Below are 20322 nucleotides of genomic sequence, written 5' to 3' on the forward strand. Positions count from 1 at the left end.
CTGTATCTGCTCAAGACCAGCTAACAGTCAACTGTGCCAAGTTTCAGCGCATAGTCTCAAAGTGCAAGGTCCCCATACAACGTCGTGCACTGTCAAACTAGCTAAAATTTCATCATTTCTGTCGGATGGGACAATACTTTGGATAATGGTTAGGGTTTAGAGCTGTACAACCATATACAACTTATTCAAAATACATTTGATAAATATTTTAATTTACCGCATATTATACGTCAGCTAAATAATAGAACTCTAATAAATACCTATTACACCACAATCTCTCACAGTGTCACTGCCACGTCACCACTCACGGAGCACTTTGTCGGCCAATCACAACGCTCCACGCGAAATAAGCCCAACATATATTAGCAGTTGAGAAATCTAAAAGCTCACAACCCTATAGAACTTCGCACGAATTTACTGAGAAAAAAAACCTATTGAAAAATTCAGGTTTATTTTGAAAAATTTCACAAGCAATAATTCAGTGCAATTTTAAAGTGGAACAGACAATACTTTTTTCTTTATTTCTTAATCCCAAATCAGTGAGTGACCCTATAAAGAAAACCGGACATTTAAATATGAAAATCATTGTAATAATTATTTACATCGCGGTAGCGTTTGCCAAAGAGGATAAGAAGTATGGACCAGTCATCGGTATAGATCTGGGCACAACTTATTCGTGTGTTGCCGTGTATAAAAATGGTCGTGTCCAAATTATACCTAATGAACAGGGCAATCGTATCACCCCATCTTATGTGGCGTTTAACAATGGAGAAAGATTAGTAGGCGATGCTGCTAAGAACCAAGCTACTAACAATCCGGAGAATACCGTTTTTGACGTTAAAAGACTAATTGGCAGGGACTGGAATGACCTTGGCTTAAAAGAAGACATGAAGTTCTTTCCATTCAAAGTTATAGAGAAGAATAATAAACCACATGTGTCAATTAACATCGGTGAAGGTGATAAAGTGTTTGCTCCCGAAGAGCTTTCCGCTATGGTGTTAAAGAAGATGAAAGACATTGCTGAAGAGTATCTTGGTACAAATGTGACTGCTGCTGTGATAACTGTGCCGGCTTACTTCAACGACGCTCAGCGACAGGCCACTAAAGATGCTGGCAAAATCGCTGGCTTGAATATCTTAAGAATCATCAATGAACCTACTGCAGCAGCTATCGCGTACGGTCTCGACGTGAAAGAGGGAGAAAAAAATGTGTTAGTTTTTGATCTAGGAGGCGGAACCTTTGATGTATCACTACTTACTATAGACAATGGAGTTTTTGAAGTAGTTTCTACAAATGGAGATACCCATTTAGGAGGAGAGGACTTTGATCGCCGTGTTATGGATTATTTTATAAAGCTATATAAAAAGAAAGGGAAAAATATAATGAGAAATAGTCGCGCAGTTCAGAAACTGAGGCGAGAAGTCGAGAAAGCAAAGCGCGCTCTTTCTTCCAAGCAACAAGTGAAAATTGAAATCGAGTCGTTTTTCCAAGGCGAGGATTTCTCAGAAACCCTGACCAGAGCTAAGTTCGAAGAGCTAAACATGGATTTATTCAAATCAACTTTTAAAACAGTAATGAAAGTTTTAGAAGATGCGGAAATGAGCGTGAAAGATATTGATGAAATAGTGCTTGTTGGTGGGTCGACTAGGATTCCGAAAGTGCAGCAATTAGTGAAAGAGTATTTCAATAAAGAACCTTCTAGAGGTGTGAATCCTGATGAAGCAGTAGCATACGGTGCAGCAGTTCAAGCTAACATAATCAGCGGTGAAGATAATGAGGCAATGGTGATTTTAGACATCAACCCTTTAACATTGGGCATTGAAACGGTAGGAGGTATCATGACTAAGCTTATACCTCGAAACACCGTCATACCTACAAAGAAATCGCAAATATTTTCTACTACCAGTGATAATCAGGAAACAGTTACTATAAGAATCTACGAAGGAGAACGAACTATGACTAAAGATAACAATTTGCTTGGAAAGTTTGACTTATCAGGCATAACAGCAGCTGCAAGAGGAGTGCCACAGATAGAAGTTACCTTTGAGTTAGACGTTAACGGTATTTTACATGTGTCCGCTGAGGATAAAGGAACCGGAGTTAAAGAGAAGATTATAATTACGAATGATCAGAACAGACTAAGTCCTAGTGATATTGAGAGGATGATTAAAGATGCTGAGAAATTTGCTGTAGATGACAGAAAGAGAAAAGAAAAAGTCGAGGCGAGAAACGAGCTTGAAAGTTATGTATTTTCTTCAAAAAATATTATACTTAAGCTTAATATGAGTGATGTGGATAGAAAACAAGTTGAGGAAGTAATTGATAATGCCGTGACGTGGCTTCATGATAATCAGGAAGCAGAAAAAGAGGAATACGAGAAACAAAAAGGGGCGCTGGAAGTTATCATACAGCCAATAATAGATAAGTATGAAGTTAATAACGAAAAGGATGAGTTGTAATTGTGCATTTCTATAAATTGAACAAAAAACTGTAGGTAGTTTATAGAACATTTATGTTATAATTTTTATAATAAATATTATACTTACAATTAGTTGGACTTTTAATTCCAAAGTTTTTTTTTGTGATTTCGGCAAAATTTAATTGGTAGTCGTTATGCAATACGCTGTTAGCCAACATATTTAAATATGTTTATTACATTTACCTACCTTAGGTGTTTTGTCTAATAACTTTTGTCGGGTCCTCATCGGCGTGAGAATGCGATGCCATCTGCTTGACCGTTATGGACCACGGAGTGCAAGCTAATTCTTAAGCTATAAGTACTTTTATACGTTCAGGATATCGTAATATATTACAGGTTGATTTATTCGTACCAAGTTTTCGCCAGGGCCGCACTCGGGTCAAAGTGGTCCCATTTGTCATTCGTCACGCGACGTCGCTAAGTACCAACTCCATGCAAACTTACATTTTTCTTCAGCGACTAACTTTTGAGTGCTGCCCTGTACTTTGCTTTCTTTTAGAAAATGAACTCTGTTTCCTGAGAGATAAGATCTAATTTAGGTTATAGGGAAGTGTGAAAGACTTTCTTTCAGCGAGAACTTGTATTAATCATAAAAAGTTGTCGTCACATTACACTCAAAGGAATTGGATTCGTAATTTTTATTCGTTTTATCACAGTTAGGGTAATTTTATTATGCGACAAGTCCTTTTTTAATCAATTTAAAAAAAAGTATTCACTTTCAGAGAGCATAAGAAATGAAAATAACCTATTTTATACATCTTCTATACCTGCAGGCAACAGGGGTAAGTAATAGAACGTATACAAACCTATAATATATTGCTCAGAATATATAAATTCAATTAGTATAATTTTGAATGGCATAACGTGCAATTAGTATAACGTGCGATACGTATAACAATGAATTCTATAATTTTATATTGTATAATGTACTTTACATATAATATCGTTTATGATAAGTAGGAAAATGTATAACATTGAAATAATATAATATACAAAACGAATATCACACAATAAATATAAGAGATGCAATTACGACGATAGCATGGATAGTAAAGTTGCTCCATAAAATGTTTTTCTAATTATGTGTGGGTAAGAAGAGAAATTATATTCACTCTTAAAATTTTTTTTGTATAAACAATATACTTTGAGTTTGCCGTGATTAGTACGTAATTACGTGTTTTCCATAACCTAACCTAACCCACTTTTCTGGTAGCAATTTTTTTTCTCTGAGGGGTCGCAGTTCAAACCTTACCTAACCGACTTTTCTGGTAGCAGTTTTTTTTTCTCTGAGGGGTCACAGTTCAAACCTAACCTAACCCACTTTTCTGGTAGCAGTTTTTTTTCTCTGAGGGGTCACAGTTCAAACCTAACCTAATCTACTTTTCTGGTAGCAGTTTTTTTTCTCTGAGGGGTCACAGTTCTAACCTGACCTAATCCACTTTTCTGGTAGCAGTTTTTTTTCTCTGAGGGGTCACAGTTCAAACCTAACCTAATCCACTTTTCTGGCAGCAGTTTTTTTTCTCTGAGTAGTCACAGTTCTAACCTAACCTAACCCACTTTTCTGGTAGGAGTTTTTTTTCTCTGAGGGGTCACAGTTCAAACCTAACCTAACCCACTTTTCTGGTAGCAGTTTTTTTTCTCTGAGGGGTCACAGTTCTAACCTAACCTAACCCACTTTTCTGGTAGCAGTTTTTTTTCTCTAAAGGTCACAGTTCAAACCTAACCTAACCTACTTTTCTGACAGTTATTATTGGTTAAGTACTATAAACTTTGAAATCCAAATAATTTTACCAATGTTTTGTTCAGATAATTATATGAAATTTTATTAATTATTTTAATTTATATGCGTAATAAATGTTATATTAAATATAGTTAGTTTATGTGTATAGTATACCAAACAACGATTATGTATATAGAATGTTATATTATTTTTATATTATACTAATTGAAAATATACATTTAGTGCATTATACATAAGATGATTATACTTTTTGAACGTTTATAAACTGAAATTATACCAAAAGTGCATATTCATTATGAGACGCACCCGGCAACAGACAGAACCCTAAATAACTATTATTGCACGTGGTGGTTCTCTACGTGTACTCCTTAGTACGCTAAGGTCATAACCGCCTATAGAGCCCGCAGCAAGATAAATCTTTGCGGTAGAAAGTAGGAATTCATTAATATGCAAGCTCCGTGTTGCTTTGTATCTTAGACAACAAAGGCGGTAATTGAAGCTTTTTTAACATTTTCATCTTAAAAAGCAACTGGTCACCCTCAATTTTTTTTGAAGTGAAAACTTCTTTAGCGGCGCTGGGCACTTTCTGAGGTGGGGAAAAAAATGATAAGCTCGAGACAGCGATCACGTGACCGTAACGTTTAGATGGCCACTCATTTAGATGGCATTTAAATCAATAAAGAAAAACTCAATGACATTACATGAAAAAGGTTACATTCTAACTTTATATCACTCAAATATAATTCAATAAAGCTATATGTACATCTTCATGAAATCGCTAATAAAAGTGAACTCTAGTACTGGTGAATAAAACTCAAAATATCATGACCAAATATATTTAGATGCGAGGTCTGCAAGGTAACTTTACAATTTATATTCGAATTTTAAACAATTAACGCTACAAATTTGAGTTTCGAATTTTAAACAAGCTCACTGACCAACAATTTCAGAACTAAAGTTTTTCAAAAGAAAGGAGGATGGGTCAATTATACATAGTGCTGCAGACATTTTGGAGTAGTCATTGAGTTTTCACTTCTGTTGGCACTCCCGGAGTGCAACCCGTTGTTTTTTTTAACATATTATTAAGGTAGCAAACCCAACACATGCAAAGTAATATTGATATTATTTAGGTTATTTTTGAAAGCCTTATTATTCTCGCCTTTCATATCACGCTTCCCTTACAACTATTACTCCTAATTTTCCAAAATCTCCACGCCAGGGTAGGCCGGGGATAAGCGGACAATAACTCGAATATGGAGGAGACTCCAATTTACTTTATTGCCGCTTATGTCGCTTTCCCCGCGGCCACTCGTAAAACGGCATCTTTCAAGCCTCTTGCTTTGTTGTTGATTTTTGTTTTCAAATGTAGAGAAAATACTTTATTTAAGTGATGTAGAAGATTTCAGGGCTCATTCTTTCTGATAATATTATGCCTTTATTTATTAGGTATTCCTTCATAAGTAAGGTTATTTTATAACATGGATATTAAAATTAAAATAAATGTATTACACAAATAAAGTTTCTCTTGTCAGTAGAAAAGGCGGCAAAGAAAAATGTAGGCGCGAAGAGATATCGTCTCATAGAAAATTTGAATTTCGCGCCTTTTCTACTGACAAGATTTGCTTGACCATTTATAAAATCGAAGTCATGGTACCTAAGAACAGATTTCGCTATCTCTCATAGTTTCTGACTTCTCCATATTGACCCATTTGGATTGATCGCCCTGTATATTACTAATACCTATGAATTCGATACCTATGAATTTAACGGCCCCCTAGCCTAGTTGGTATCTAGTGACCCTGCCTACGAAGCAAGAGGTCCCGGGTTCGAATCCTGGTAAGGGCATTTATTTGTGTATTCATCACAAATGTTTGTTCCGTAGTTATAAATGTTTTCTATGTATATAAGTATTTATATATATGTGTATATTATAAATATCGTCGTCTAGTACCCACAACACAATCTGTGTAAAATTGTCCTATAATATTTATTTATTTATTCATTTATATTAATATGGTTTCTTTAGCCTTTTCAAGCAACTTAATCCCAGTTCAAATTAAAAGACGTAACAACATAAACAAGGCCCTTTTTTTACGGTTATGAGCCTAATCCTCGGGTAGTTGGAGGAAAATGATTTTTATCCGCGCGACCCGGGCAAATATAGATAGGGCATAAAACGGATAACACCTCCGGATATACGGAATATCCGGGTAAGGGCTTTGGTGGCTAATATTGTTTAGTGAGACAGTTTCAAATTGAGATTTTCTTGATATTAATGCTAGTCAAATATTAGATAGTCCGATAACATTTTTAAAAGGGGCATAAAACCCTTTCATTGTCACGTTTACTATGATATTCACTATCATTTTCCGTGTCGATATTGTTGGAAACTTATAGACACATAAAGAAACCTAGCCAAGATGATAAATGTCGATAGAATATGCTAATCGATGACGATGAATATACACCAGACGTTTCTAAACTATTAAATAGAGAATACAATCAAAGTTATTGTATCATAGGTACATTCATAGGTCATGGTGGTCCAAAAATACATTGACAACGTATGTATTTATACCTAAGTCCCCCTCCCTTACTCCTCTACTATTACTGAGCATTTTCACGTCCATTGTGACAGAGAATATACTCCTAAACCTGTAAATCTTCAGAAAATGCGTGTTTGTACGAGACAACTCATTGAAGTAAGAACCCCACCACACCTACCTCTCGTTATTTTATGGGTGTTTGCCCATTAAAAATATTAAAATATACGGCTCGATTCCGAAAATGAATTAGATCTCTACTAGACCTCAACGAAGTTACGATATGGATAATTTAAAGATATTTGTAAGATAGATATGTCAAATTTGACGTTTCCGCGATTCTGGAGGTCCTCTTGAACGATTTCGACAAGTTATGACTTAGATATGCAAGTCACATTTAGTCGATATCTAATGTAAATCTATTTGATCTCTATATCGTTTCTAGATCTTGTGATTATCTCGTTTCCCGAATACGCGTGTTACTCTACACTTAATATAATACTCTAATTAATAGTCTACACTCTTTTTCAATGGATATTCCCAATGTTTTGCCATTTGACCTCACGAATTTGTTTTTAATTTAACCTCTAGCCGCCCAGAGACCTATAAAAAGGTCCATTGTAATGTAAACTTTGTGTCGACAAAATAAAGTTTCATTTTGCTTGGCAAGGTTTGACGTATGGGCGGCTAGAGGTTAACGTAGTATGTATAACCCGCCTGAATTAAATGCTATTAAATCCTAACCTCACTGCGAACATTACTTACGCGTCAAGTACCTATCGACTTATTTCAGTCGCCTTTTGTTATTTGCGCAAGACGCACTGCGCCACGCTAATAGTCGCTATCGCTACGCACGCGCGTGCTACTTATGACCAGTGTTTTTTTTTTATATATTACATGACATACCACCACATATCACATTAAACATTTTCTGAATTCCGTTGGATGCCCGTAAGTAGCATTTTACTTAACTTTGTATAAATAAATCTACCGTAGGCAGAGATGGCGGTACATCAGGGGTTTCCAAACTACGGGTCGCTAAGTGCGGGTCTGGCCATGGTTTATTCTGTGGGCATTAGGTACCTTCGGGCTAAAGTTTGAAGACCCCTGTTCTACACAATGTATATGCCATAATTAGCTCTAATATCCTCATTTATAGTTGTAGGTAGGTACTATTATATGAATGAAAAAAAAGTCAGACGAAACTAAATTAATTGGTATTCGAAGAAAAGTATTGTAACGTTTTATTACTCGTTACAAATTCAAATTATACAATCGTGACGGATATATATAATGTCATTTCCATGAATTTACATGGTAATAATGATTAAATAATTAAGAAACAGCAACAACGGTTAGTTAACTACTCTTAGTTAACTAACCCTCTGGTGGGTATATAAAATATGTAGTCATTTAGGCACTTTTAAATAATAGATGTGAGTTTCATGATTAATTTTGGGAAATTTTATCTAGGTACTACATAATAAATAATAAACGCAACCTATGTTACGAGAACCTCTATAACATTTTTTTTTAATCTGGATATTTGGTACGACCTGCTTTAATGCCTTAATTGGAAAACCGTTAATTGTCATTAAATTGCCGGTCCCTTGAGATTTAAATCACCCAGGTTTCACTGTAGGTACTATATTCATTACTCTTTTTAGGCATTGTACTTGAAGACTGCGCACAAACCATGGATGATATTGAGACAGATGCGATCACCATTCTGGACGTGCTTGGATTGTACCCGTGTGCGCGCGCAATCTTGGACTACGTGCCCGTCAGAGAGCTGGTGCGCTCAGAGCGGGTCTGCCGGCAGTGGCAGCGCGCCGTGCGAGACTACATGCACTCCTGCAGTAAAGATACCTTCTACAATGTCTATTCCTTCTACTTGAAATCGATTCGTGAAGGCAGCACTAACTATGGAATCAACCGAAAAGCACAGACGTATTTTGCACATAAAAGCTTGTTTGCAGCATGCGAAACTCTTGAAAAATTTGGACCTCCTGAAGTGAGCGATGACTATTTCAAAAATATTATATCGAGTTGTCCTTACTTGCGGCATTTAAACTCGCTTATTCTGAAAGAAACACGTTTTGAAAATTGCAAGAAGTTGAAAATATCTGAATTAAATAAACATAAAAGGAAAACTGCCATCAGTAAACCTTATTTGCATCTAACTGGAGACATGTTGAAACATATCAAGTCAAATGACTTGACGTTGAAAGCTCTACACACTGCCATCTATAGCTTACGAAATATAACGACCTTAGAACTTGACGGTCATAATGTGATCAAACGTGATTATGTGCATTTACTGCTAAACGCAATGCCGCAGCTACAAATATTATCATTTTGTAATTACACGTCTTGTAAATACAGTTCTATTTTGTTCAACGACCCGTGTATAGTGTCTACTGATGAGTTACTTTTATCAATTAGTCAGCTTACTAATTTGAAGCGTCTTTATATGCGAAATAATACAATTGTGAACGACGTATTATTAGAGGCGCTGGCGAGATGTAAAGAGCTGGAGTATTTGGATATTAGCTACGACGACAAGAGTTGGCCTAAGAAGTACACAGCGCTCGGCGTGGCAGCACTTTGCCGCAGCTCATCCTCTGTCGCGACGCTTTGCTTGGGCTATATTAAGACCTTCACAAGTATAACCTTAGCAATCTTCGTTAGGAATCTCCCTGTTATTCGGGAGCTGGAGAAACTGGGCTGCTACGTGGAACTAACGCCACAGTGGCTCGAAGAAGCCTCTCTCGCCTCGCAAACTCAAATGCAACCACTCGAACTTATAGTGAGAAGTTCAAACTGGTTAAATTCGCGCCTGTCGGCCAAAACAGACGAATTCTACAATCTGAAAATTGTGTTAAGTACAGATGTACGCACCGAGCAGCAATTTGCTGATCCGAGCTATATTATACGCTTTTAATAAAGGATTCCTTGTTGTATTTACAAGATTTGTAAATGTAAAGTCTAGGAAAAAATCGTCGCCTCCCGTAAAATTAGGTGAACAGATTTGCAGGGAAGTCAATAGTCTCTGCAGCTAATTGTAATATAGTAAGGTAAAATTACCCGTAAGGAAATATAAAATTTTTTGCTGTAAAAAAAGGCTGTAAATTTTTTTAACAAACTACCAGAATCGGTACAAACTTTACCGATTAACAGATTCCGCAATACGTTGAAAACTTTATTGAAAACCAAGTGCTACTATGACATAAACGAATATTTAAATGACAGCGAACTTTTTTGATGCATGTAAGTAATTTATTATCTATAGAATATAGGCCTTAATTTGACATTTAACAATTAGTATTTTGACATTATTTGATGAGCACGCAGTATGTAAATAGTTAACTTTTATTATTATTCAAGGATGATGACAATTAATTTGTAACTCATGAGCTACACCGCCACTTACGTTAAATAAGTATTTGTATGCCTCATATGGCCAAAAGTGGAGCACTTAATTATATGTATGTAACACCTGTTTGTAACATTACCTGCTTTTCGACAAATAAATGAATTGATTGATTGATAAATTGTTAGGTAAAGATAGGTATTAAAAAAAATTACGAGAGAATACTTATATTATGAATTCGACTAAGAATTGTTTACCTAAAGTTAATATAAGTTTTACTGTATTGTCGGATTTTAGCAGGTTGGAATAATGTTTCATTACAATAAATTTTATTTAATAAACGGTGACACGATTTTTAATTAAAAAAGATTTCACGCTAAGCGTAGTAGGACTTTAAAGAAAGGACGCTTAGGCCCGCCTGTTCCTATCTCTATTGGCTCCTCTACACGATGGGCCAATGCCGGCCACTCCAAAGGACGCATTTATGCGTTTGAGGGAGCAAGTGATATTGCTATCCCATTCTACCGTATGGCTGCGTCCCTTGGAGTGGCCGGCGTTGGCCCATCGTGTAGAGGAGCCATATCGCACGCGTAGGGTAGGTATTTGACTGTATTTAAAATAAATATTTTTTTCTACTCCCGTACTTTTATTTGTCATTTAAAGGGTCGTGCACACACCTTTAAAACCCTACCTTATAGTTGTCAAGACAAGTCTTTAGTCTATTCCCCAAAAAAGCATTTGTGCATACACGCAGTATCTTTTTGGCGATTTAACGATACTTCGTGTAATGACCACTTAAAAAATATTGAATGAAATACAGTGTTGCCAACCTTATTTTAAATGTCATCTCTGACAAATAAGTGAACCATAGACATGTTTTTTTTTAAATTTCATTCATTCATTCATTCGTTTCCCGCCCGTACCCTCCATTTTTGCTACTTCTTGAATTAAAAAGATTTGTTAAATTTTCAATATTATTTCAAAGTGCTTGGTCGTAGAAAAAGTATTGTATGCAACGTTGTTTAACTGAGTCAAAAAATACTCGTGGCGTCTTTATTAACAATTTTCGGCTTCGCCTCAAATTGTTACTCACGCCACTCGCCTTTTTTGACCTCTCTTAAACAACGGTTGCATAAAATACTATTACACCATGCATGAAATAAAGCACTAGAATATTAATAGTGAAACGTAGACAGCAGTTATTATTAGACACGATTTCTATTTTAAAACCCGTTTAAAACTATAAAGAGTAGGTAATTTGATTGTGACGTCACATGCTAGCGTTTCATATAAATTCCACAGTATTTCCACAGTAAGGTACCAAAATCGTTTTGACAGTTCGAAAAAAACAAACTGATTTGACAGCACAGAATAAATAATAGTACCTACTAGGTACTAGGTACAGAAGACTCACTCTCTGACAAAACGGGTCCGTTACGATCAGGACAGATATGGCCGCTAGGTGGCGACAGCGCCACGGGCGGCTTATGGCTAGCCACCAAAATTGGTGTGGAACGGATGTACTTGTAGCTACCTGTAGCAAAGCAACGAAAACGCGGAGTGAGCCACGCCTGGTAGTAGTCAAATACCCTATTAAGTATTAAATTATACGATTCAATACCAACAAATAATTTCAAAGCATATCTATTATGGGCATTATGGCATTGAGTTTTAAAGGGCCCCATTTACTCCGGCAATTCTTGTGCATTCGGTCGGATTTGAAAGTACTCCAGACGGAAATATGCGGATTCAATAAACCATTTGTAAAACCAATGCGGGTTTCAGATAAATTCTAAGTTTTGATCGAAGAGAAGATGTAGAATCGAGAAAATTAAGTTTTATCGAAGCTTGGACTTTCGAGAAACATTCTCGAGATTTACAATAATAATGTTATTTAAAATAGCTACCAACTAAGACTAGCAATATTTATTTATTTTAAGGTTTCAAGCTAGGGGGTAGGTACCCGGGTGTTCATCCGTCACTATTTATTGGTAAAAAGTGACGGATGGACGACGTAATTTACATAAAACTTCAGTGGTATAAAAATATTTATAAAATTTAATACGCGTATTAGTGATATACATTACTGATATTATTTGTTAGCGACACAAGAAATAAGCATTAAAATTAATATATCGAGGTAGTGTCATGGCCAAGTTCTCAAGTATCAACTGATTATTTAAATTTTTAACTGTTCAAAAGATTCTCATAGGGCCATTTGCACCATCCCACTAACCCGGGGTTAACCGGTTAAACCTGGAGTTACCATGGTTACCAGTACAATTAACGTTTAACCGGTTAACACCGGGTTAGAGAGACGGTGCAAGTGGCGCTTATACAATTAAATTGTAGGTTCCATCCATATGGAATATGCTTAATTTGTGACATGAATGTTGTGACATAGGTAGTTTATATATTTTTAATCTTGCTAGACAATTTTTACAAGATTAACAGCAACATAATAATAAGCAAAACAATTTGTAGACAGTACTTATAAAGCATAAAAATTTTAAAAAAAGTTTAAATAAACTGTCAATATTATAACATAAAAATATAATGGGTATCTATACCGAAAATCTAGTATAAATAATAATGGCATTTATCTTACAATAATAATACAAATTGCTAACATCACATAAAGCATCTATTGTTAGTATACTTTCTTTAATTTTACAATAATAACATTATTTCCTACATAATACAATTATACATACAATTTTCTAAAACATACAGTCTTACACATTTTGATCGTAAGTACCTACCTACTGAAGGTTAACTATTAACTTTAACATAAACTTACTACTTAATAAAATTTAAAATAATTCTGACTCAACTGGTGTATATAAATGCAATAAAAAGCGAATACCTACTTAACATTAATATTTAATGTATTACTTATACATAATAGCAACTGTCTCATAGAGAGACTTCATTTGTTCTATACTTGGCCTTTTCTTTACAAACTGGGCATTTACTGATCCTAAGATGTGTTTTTGTATCCTAGATACTAAAATTACAGTTTTCACAGATAATAAAATATGACATTGACGCATCAAGGCGGTTAGTTAACAAGGGCCTACCGGGAAACGCGAAAATTTTTCGCTCGAATATGCAAGAGTGACGAGAGGTTAGATAACGAAATTTCGATTTTCTTGTTTCACGGTAGACTCCCAGATTGTGATGGATTGTGATAGTAGCGCCCTCTACGCAGAGTTTCTCGTTTCCCTATTGACAATAGTTATTTGCAGATTGTTAGAAGAACAAAGATTTAACTTATAACTCGTCTTTGGAGTATCGATGCTTCAAGGCTAGATCGTCATGCTGGAACCAGGTCGCGTAGACCTTGTAGGGTTCTGGCGAGGAGTGTCGATGAAAGGACAGAGGTCGGTCTCGGCTTAATACTTCCCGGGGGTAGTCCTGAGGGCGTGCCTGCGAAAATAATGGTCGAGTCAGTCCAAGCCACAGACCTCTAGCCCAGAGACCTATTAAAAGGTCTCCTGTTCCGTTCTAATTTGAACTTTGTGTTGACAAAATAAAATTTCATTTTGCTTGGCAAGGTTTGACGTATGGGCGGCTAGAGGTTAACTAAATACAGGGTGGCCAAAAAATAAGTGCATTGCCGTTGCCAGGGAGGTTTTGGGATAATACTGAGCAACTTTTAATATGGGACCAACCCCATAATCGCGTAAAAAAAATGTTAGACTATAGTTCGTTTTTTTCAGCATTAGAAATAAGATAAACAATCTTGATGTGTTTTTTAATTGAAAAACACATTTTAAAAATAAGCCACGGCAAATATGTAACAATTATGAATCTAATACGATCATTTATATTCTTCTGCTTTCATAAGTAATAGTTATTGATTTTTAAAAAGCGTTTTTCAATTAAAAGACATGTTAAGATCGCTCACCTTCTTGCAAGTTCTTTCTAATGCTAAAAAAAACGAACTATAGGCATAAAAATTCAAAATCGCTCTCCTTCTTGATGCGACTGGCAAATCATATTACTTTTTGGCAACCGGGTTTTTAACCTAATTTGACCCCGCTGAATCCGAATTTGCCGGTTGCTCGATCGAAATCTTGACCGGAAGTGAAATATTTGACATTAAAGGTCCCTTTTTTTCGTAAATAACTCTTAAACGGTGGCGCATAGCAAAAAATGTTATATTAAATAAGTAATCTGCATAAAATTGCCTACAAGAAAGATTCAGTACAATTTTTCGCCAGGATCAATATTCAAAGAGATTTTAACACGGGAAATTTAATTATAATCACTTCTAAGATCCCGTTTTTTAGGTTTTCGGCTAAATCTAGCTACTTACATATTCTACGTCGACACACCGTTAGCGCGATTTAGGAATCGGCGCGCTAGATACATCGCCATCTAACGTACAATTTGGCAACTTTTCTCATGTGAATGAAACTGCACTCACCTGATGAAACAGCGGATAGTGAGTGAGCGGGACGGCGCGTTCCTTCGCGCACGCGCCGAGCGTCATGTCGTCGGGCGACGTTAGGGCTGTGCACACACAGCGCGACAGTAGCGAAGCGGCCGCAATGCTGAACGCCGTGCCGCCGCCGCCGGTTATGTAGTCGTAGCCTAAATTAAGAAAACAGTTTTTGAATATTTTGTCAACAAAAATGGGGGATTTGTTACGAATGTACACTTGTACAGTCGCCATCAGATTTATCGGAGCGGCCGAGTTACTCAAAAATATCAAAACACGCACTCTAACGTGTTGACATTAGAGGCGTGTTCAGATATTTGTGAGCACATTGGCCGCTCCGATATATCTGATGGCGAATGTACACATTTTATTGCATACCTTTGGCAGCAGTTTCTTTGTTGACATAGCCGTAGCCGTATCGTTCACCTATGACTGTAATATCGGTGCCGCCGCGGTAACAGCTCAATATCTCGCATAGTCTCTGCACACTAAAAAAAAAACAATCTGAATAAATATTACATTACTTTAGAGGCCGGGAAATGAAGGATTACCGGCCTAGTAGACTCGATTGCAAGGTTTGATAGGGATACGAGGCCGGTAATCCGTTTTCACGCCGGCTCACGACAGTTTTAGCGCCAGACAAGAGAAATTCAACCTTACACGAATAGCGTAAAATACATAATGATACTAACCCCAAGATGGTGTCATCGTCGGCAAGGAATATCCATTTGACGTGCGGCATATTGCGCACGCGGCTCACAGCCTCCTTCAAAATGGCGACCGTTTTTGCGCAGTGGCCCGTTTTCGTGTTTGGAACGCCTGTGTCAACTGCTGGCAGTGATGTCTCTGACAACAAACTAGGTATTAACCAACTTCAATATTGCACAAGGTTTTCAATTCGGTTCTATGTTCATAGTATTTTTTTTAATAGATAAAGGAAAAATGTAACGGGGGTTCTTTCCACAGCTGGAAAGTTTGTAGAAGGATATGACTGAAACCTCAATTCTTTGTGGCAGCTACGCCAAGTGGACTGGTGAACTGATGCAATGACCCTATAAAGGCGACATTCGTAATAGCATTAGACAGATTGACATATTACCAGCTTGGTCGCTGAAGAACATGAGATTGGTGACGTGTCTCCCCCATGTCCGCTTGACGACCTTCGCTCGGGTCGAATGGAAGCCGCTCCAGGTCTTCACTGCGAAGAAGACCGACTCCTCGGGAATGGGGCTGCCCTGCCGATATGAAGAACATTAATGGGTACACTATTATAGGAATAGGAATCTAATCTAATTTAAAAAAAAATATTGCTGGGAAGACAAAGCTGCATACAGGGCGAGAACTCACCTATGAAAGATATACCGGGTGTGGCCTGTAACACGAGCAAATAATTAAAACATAGATTATACTCCTCAAACTGACACTTTTGTTCAACAACTTTTAAAAATTATGAAGTGTTTAGACTCCCTATTTTTCATACAAAATAAATATTATCTTCAATGGACGCCATCGCGACGCCATATCGTTGTGATTGGCGTTGCTTGTCACGCCTTAAACATTACAAAATTCGCAATCCATTGCGTCTTAGAATAAACTTTAAGGTGTATTAAAAATCAAACCCAAAGGTTTTTTTAAAAGTCGTTGAATAAATATTGGCCAGTATGAAGAGTACAGCGTACAGTTTAATTTTTTGCTCATATTACAGGCCACACCCGGTATAAAAGCTTCACTACTCCTTCTTTATCGACTTTCTAAGTACAAAAGACGTAGCTTTTTTCAAGCGACGAAAGAGCTGGTAGATGGTCCTCTATGGACGGTCTTCTCCGCTTTAAGCTTACATCGAGAATCGAGAAGGGATGGTGCAAGTGGCCCGAACCCTAAGCATTATTTGGTATAGACACAGAACAAATAATAGTACTAGAAGACTCACTCTAACAAAACGCGTCTGTTACGATCAGGACAGATATGGCCGCTAGGTGGCGACAGCGCCACGCGCGTCTTATGGCTAGCCACCAAAATTGGTATGGAACGGATGTACTTTTAGCTATCTGTAGCAAAGCGACGAAATCACGGAGTGAGCCACGCCTGGTATAGATTTTAACCAACAAAGCCGGTAGAATTAAATGGCTTAAATACATTAAGTACGCGTAATTAGGCACAGTGAAGGCAATTATTATTGTTTATCGGTTATAATCGGCGATTGAAATAGATATTAAATCCGTACGTGGGATGTGGGATGCTGATCCGCATTTATTATCATGATTACGATCATTAAGAGGTAGTGAAGCATAATGGAAAACCTTAATTGTAGTGCATTTAACTTATTAACCGCTTTTAACAACACCTATTTTGGATGTTTCATAGAGTCGGACCAAGAAAAGTCTGCAGCGTATTTGATAGCCCACGCAGTGTAAGTATTATTTATACGTCATTTTTAGGGTTCCGTACCCAAAGGGTAAAACGGGACCCTATTACTAAGACTTCGCTGTCCGTCCGTCCGTCCGTCCGTCCGTATGTCTGTCACCAGGCTGTATCTCACGAACCGTGATAGCTAGACTGTTGAAATTTTCACAGATGATGTATTTCTGTTGCCGCTATAACAACAAATACTAAATACAGAATATAATAAAGATTTAAGTGGGGCTCCCATACAGCAAACGTGATTTTTGACCAAAGTTAAGCAACGTCGGGCGTGGTCTGTACTTGGATGGGTGACCGTTTTCTTTTTGCATTTTATCCGTTTTTTTTTTTGCTTTATGGTACGGAACCCTTCGTGCGCGAGTCAGACTCGCACTTGCCCGGTTTTTTCATAGAAGTTTGGCGTTTAAAATAACACGTGCACTGCGTGCGCCATCAAATCCGCTACAGACTTTTCTTGGTCTGACTCTATACTTATTGTTCTCATACACATACTTCATACACAGGCAATTTTTGTTTGGTTGGATTGGTTGTCATATGTGACGTTCCACGGAAAAACGTAACTTATGGCGGCTGTCGCATAGCGCCACAATAATATTGGAGCGGCGTAAATAATAGCGTAAGCGCCAACCGCCCTAAGGTACCTTTTCCCATGGGACGCCACATATTGAAAGTAATTCACTAGATTTGTAAACTGTTTTAGATGTATAGTAACTACACATTAACCCTTTGGGTTATCACTGAAAAAACATACACAAACAAGGGATTTTAAAGCCCAAACCATATGAAATATATACTTACGCACGTCTCAAACTGCCTCGGATAAGTAGCGCAGTTGTCTCCGGACACTATGCAGAAGCTGAGATCGGCCGTTAATAAGGGGCCAGGGTTATGTCTATCCCCGTAGACTAGTTGGGCCAGCTCGAAGCCAGGGTCGATGGAGAAGTCGGCTTCAAGCTTATGCTGGCCGCTTTCTATTTGGTTTAGGAGGCTGGGAATAAAATTAAGTGTTAATAATTAATGTTCGATCTCGAAAACGGCATTCAAGAAATTGAATATTCCAGTAGCAAAATTTGCTCAATGCACCAGCAGATAAGATTGTAGACTAATTTTCCAATAGAATATAGTGGTGGTATTCCGCATTGTCTTGTACAAAAGATGAGTAAAAACGGAACTTGCAGGTATTGCAGTAAAATCGATGAGGTTAATAATATAAATATACAATAATATGCAGAAGGCGGTAATTTTGGACACGGCGCGTAGGTATAGTACGTCGACTCCTCACTCTGCGGCCCTGACCACCGGCAGCTTGGGCCCTGCCCCGCTGCCGGCGGCACCCTAGGTTAGGTTTTTTATAATGTGTTTATATGTATTTTTTATTGTTTTTTATGTGCTTTTGTATTTTACTTTTATATTCATGTTAAAAAACAACCTAACTTAAGAAGAAAAATAAATAAATGAGAATTAATAATACATGTGGACCCAGGGGGCCCGAGCAATTTTGAATTTTATATGTATAGGTAGCTCTAGCTACTTATGGTATGTCATAACTCATAAATATATATCAGGGTTGATCGAGCCTGTCGAGCTTTCCCAGAGAGGATGAAGGTGATATAGATATAGATGCTGTTTTAGACGACAGAAAAGTAGAGATTTTCGAATAGCTGTTGAAGTATTTTTTGGAATCTATAGAAGAATCTATACAAATATATAGAAGAATATCTGTTGTACTCACGTCTCAATCAATTCCATTCTCATAGCGAACCCGCTGGCGAAGTTAGGATACACGAATCCCCCCTCCTCTTCCAACTCCTCGTATATGGCGAAGTGGTGGATGATGGTTGGCTCATCGTCGCTGAGGGGATAGCCGATCCACTTGGTGTCCTATGTGAGGGAATGGTATTTGAATAAATGGAAATAATGACAGCGAGAAATACGGGCAACACCATATTGTTATTTTAATATTTAAACATATTTATACCCGGGTCTATCGCGATTTTTTATACGCCTCTGCTGATAGTCTTTCTTCAAAAATATCCCGGTCTACGACTAAAGTCTGGAACGTTTAAATTTCCTGTGGAGATAGTTTTGACTCACCTTCTGTCTATCAGCAGCCGCCAAAGCTTCCAAAAGCTTCTCGCATCGCACGGCGGTATGCTCCTCTAGAAACGTGACCCATCTGACATCACCTCCTCGGTACTTGGAGACCAGGGGTTTAAGCAGTGGGATGATGCTCCAGGCCCCCGGGACGGGGAAATCCTCGTGGGTTAGGTGGACTATGGGGTTCCGCTGTGGAATTAAAGATAGTAGGTAATCGTAGCCAATTTGAATCATGTTCAAGTTTTTAAAAAGTAAATGTAACTTGGATTTGGTGGATTCATCATGATCCTTGCGTTTGTCTCGGCTATTTGCCACGGCCTGAAATTTGGCGTAGGCACTGGTTTTTGTGAAAACGGCTACTATCTGACCTAACCCAAGCGGGAAATTAGGCTTTATTTGGATTAGTCCGGTTTCCTCACAATGTTTTTCTTCACCGAAAAGAAACTGTTAAATATCAAAGAATACTTGGTCATTGAGAATTGTATTTAAATGCGTCAAGACCTAGTTCCTGGTAGGGATACTCATTTAGTTGGCGTCACAGTCGTGCCAGCCAATAAAACCAGGAGGCATAGCTTGAACTCTAGTGAAGAGAAACTTAAGGAACAGTATGATCACCTCACTACAGTACTGTAGATCTGTATTGGTTGATGGCGGGGCGTCCATATTCATTGAAGTCAATCGTGACTTGCCTAATAGAAATTTAAGATTTTTTTTGAGTTTATTGTTTGCATATTTTTGCCTCACTACTGATTTAACAAACTCACCCTTTCGATTCGAAAGACTTGGCTCTCGATTTCCTGCTTTAGGCGAGAGGCCACGCTCGCCAGATAAGGCTCCTGTTGGCTTATTATGATGAAAACCACATTTCTTGAATCTGCAACAATAAACATAATTATATTTAGTTTACTACAGCCATGTGTCGTTCACGAGTGAGTGATTTAAATTAACTATATCTTTTGATTGATCTCGCTCACTCTTCAACTCACTGATTATCTCGCTCATCTATCTCAGTGTTCCTTGCGTTCTCTTTCCCACTCATGATTCGAATGAGCCGGCCGAGTGTGACGAGCGAGGAACGATTGACACGATGCGAATATGTTTCGGAGCGGATCGGAAGAGTTGGGAGGGTGTCAGGAAAACATGGCGGGAACAGTAGCTTTTGACCTATCATTAAGCATTGTACCTTACATGTAAAATTCTATAATATAATATAATAAAAAA

General features: G+C 37.5%; 2 protein-coding genes across 3 annotated transcripts in view; one reads left to right on the top strand and one right to left on the bottom strand.

Annotated features, from left to right (window-relative positions):
* The first annotated feature begins 531 nt into the window (after nt 1-531).
* Nucleotides 532-2459, top strand: LOC134665531 (endoplasmic reticulum chaperone BiP-like). Its single transcript, XM_063522506.1, has one exon. The coding sequence runs from the start codon at nt 576-578 to the stop codon at nt 2457-2459; it is 1884 nt and encodes a 627-aa protein (XP_063378576.1). The 5' UTR covers nt 532-575.
* A 9747-nt stretch (nt 2460-12206) lies between these two features.
* LOC134665416 (beta-1,3-glucosyltransferase) overlaps nt 12207-20322 on the bottom strand; it is a 49780-nt gene continuing 41664 nt past the window's right edge. For both annotated transcript variants that reach the window (XM_063522374.1, XM_063522373.1), the window contains exons 3-11: nt 19866-19975; nt 19099-19290; nt 18737-18885; nt 17803-17992; nt 15683-15818; nt 15276-15429; nt 14962-15071; nt 14569-14735; nt 12207-13565 (exon numbers count right to left, since the gene is read on the bottom strand). In XM_063522374.1, coding sequence (XP_063378444.1) covers nt 13410-13565; nt 14569-14735; nt 14962-15071; nt 15276-15429; nt 15683-15818; nt 17803-17992; nt 18737-18885; nt 19099-19290; nt 19866-19975 — 1364 coding nt within the window. In that variant the 3' untranslated portion in view covers nt 12207-13409. The remainder of the gene's footprint in view (nt 13566-14568; nt 14736-14961; nt 15072-15275; nt 15430-15682; nt 15819-17802; nt 17993-18736; nt 18886-19098; nt 19291-19865; nt 19976-20322) is intronic.

The sequence above is a fragment of the Cydia fagiglandana genome, chromosome 6 (assembly GCF_963556715.1).
Source record: "Cydia fagiglandana chromosome 6, ilCydFagi1.1, whole genome shotgun sequence".
In the NCBI taxonomy this organism is placed as follows: Eukaryota; Metazoa; Arthropoda; class Insecta; order Lepidoptera; family Tortricidae; genus Cydia; species Cydia fagiglandana.

What these genes read in the sequence shown, in the direction of transcription:
- LOC134665531 (XM_063522506.1), top strand. Translation starts at nt 576, where the DNA reads ATGAAAATCATTGTAATAATTATTTACATCGCGGTAGCGTTTGCCAAA.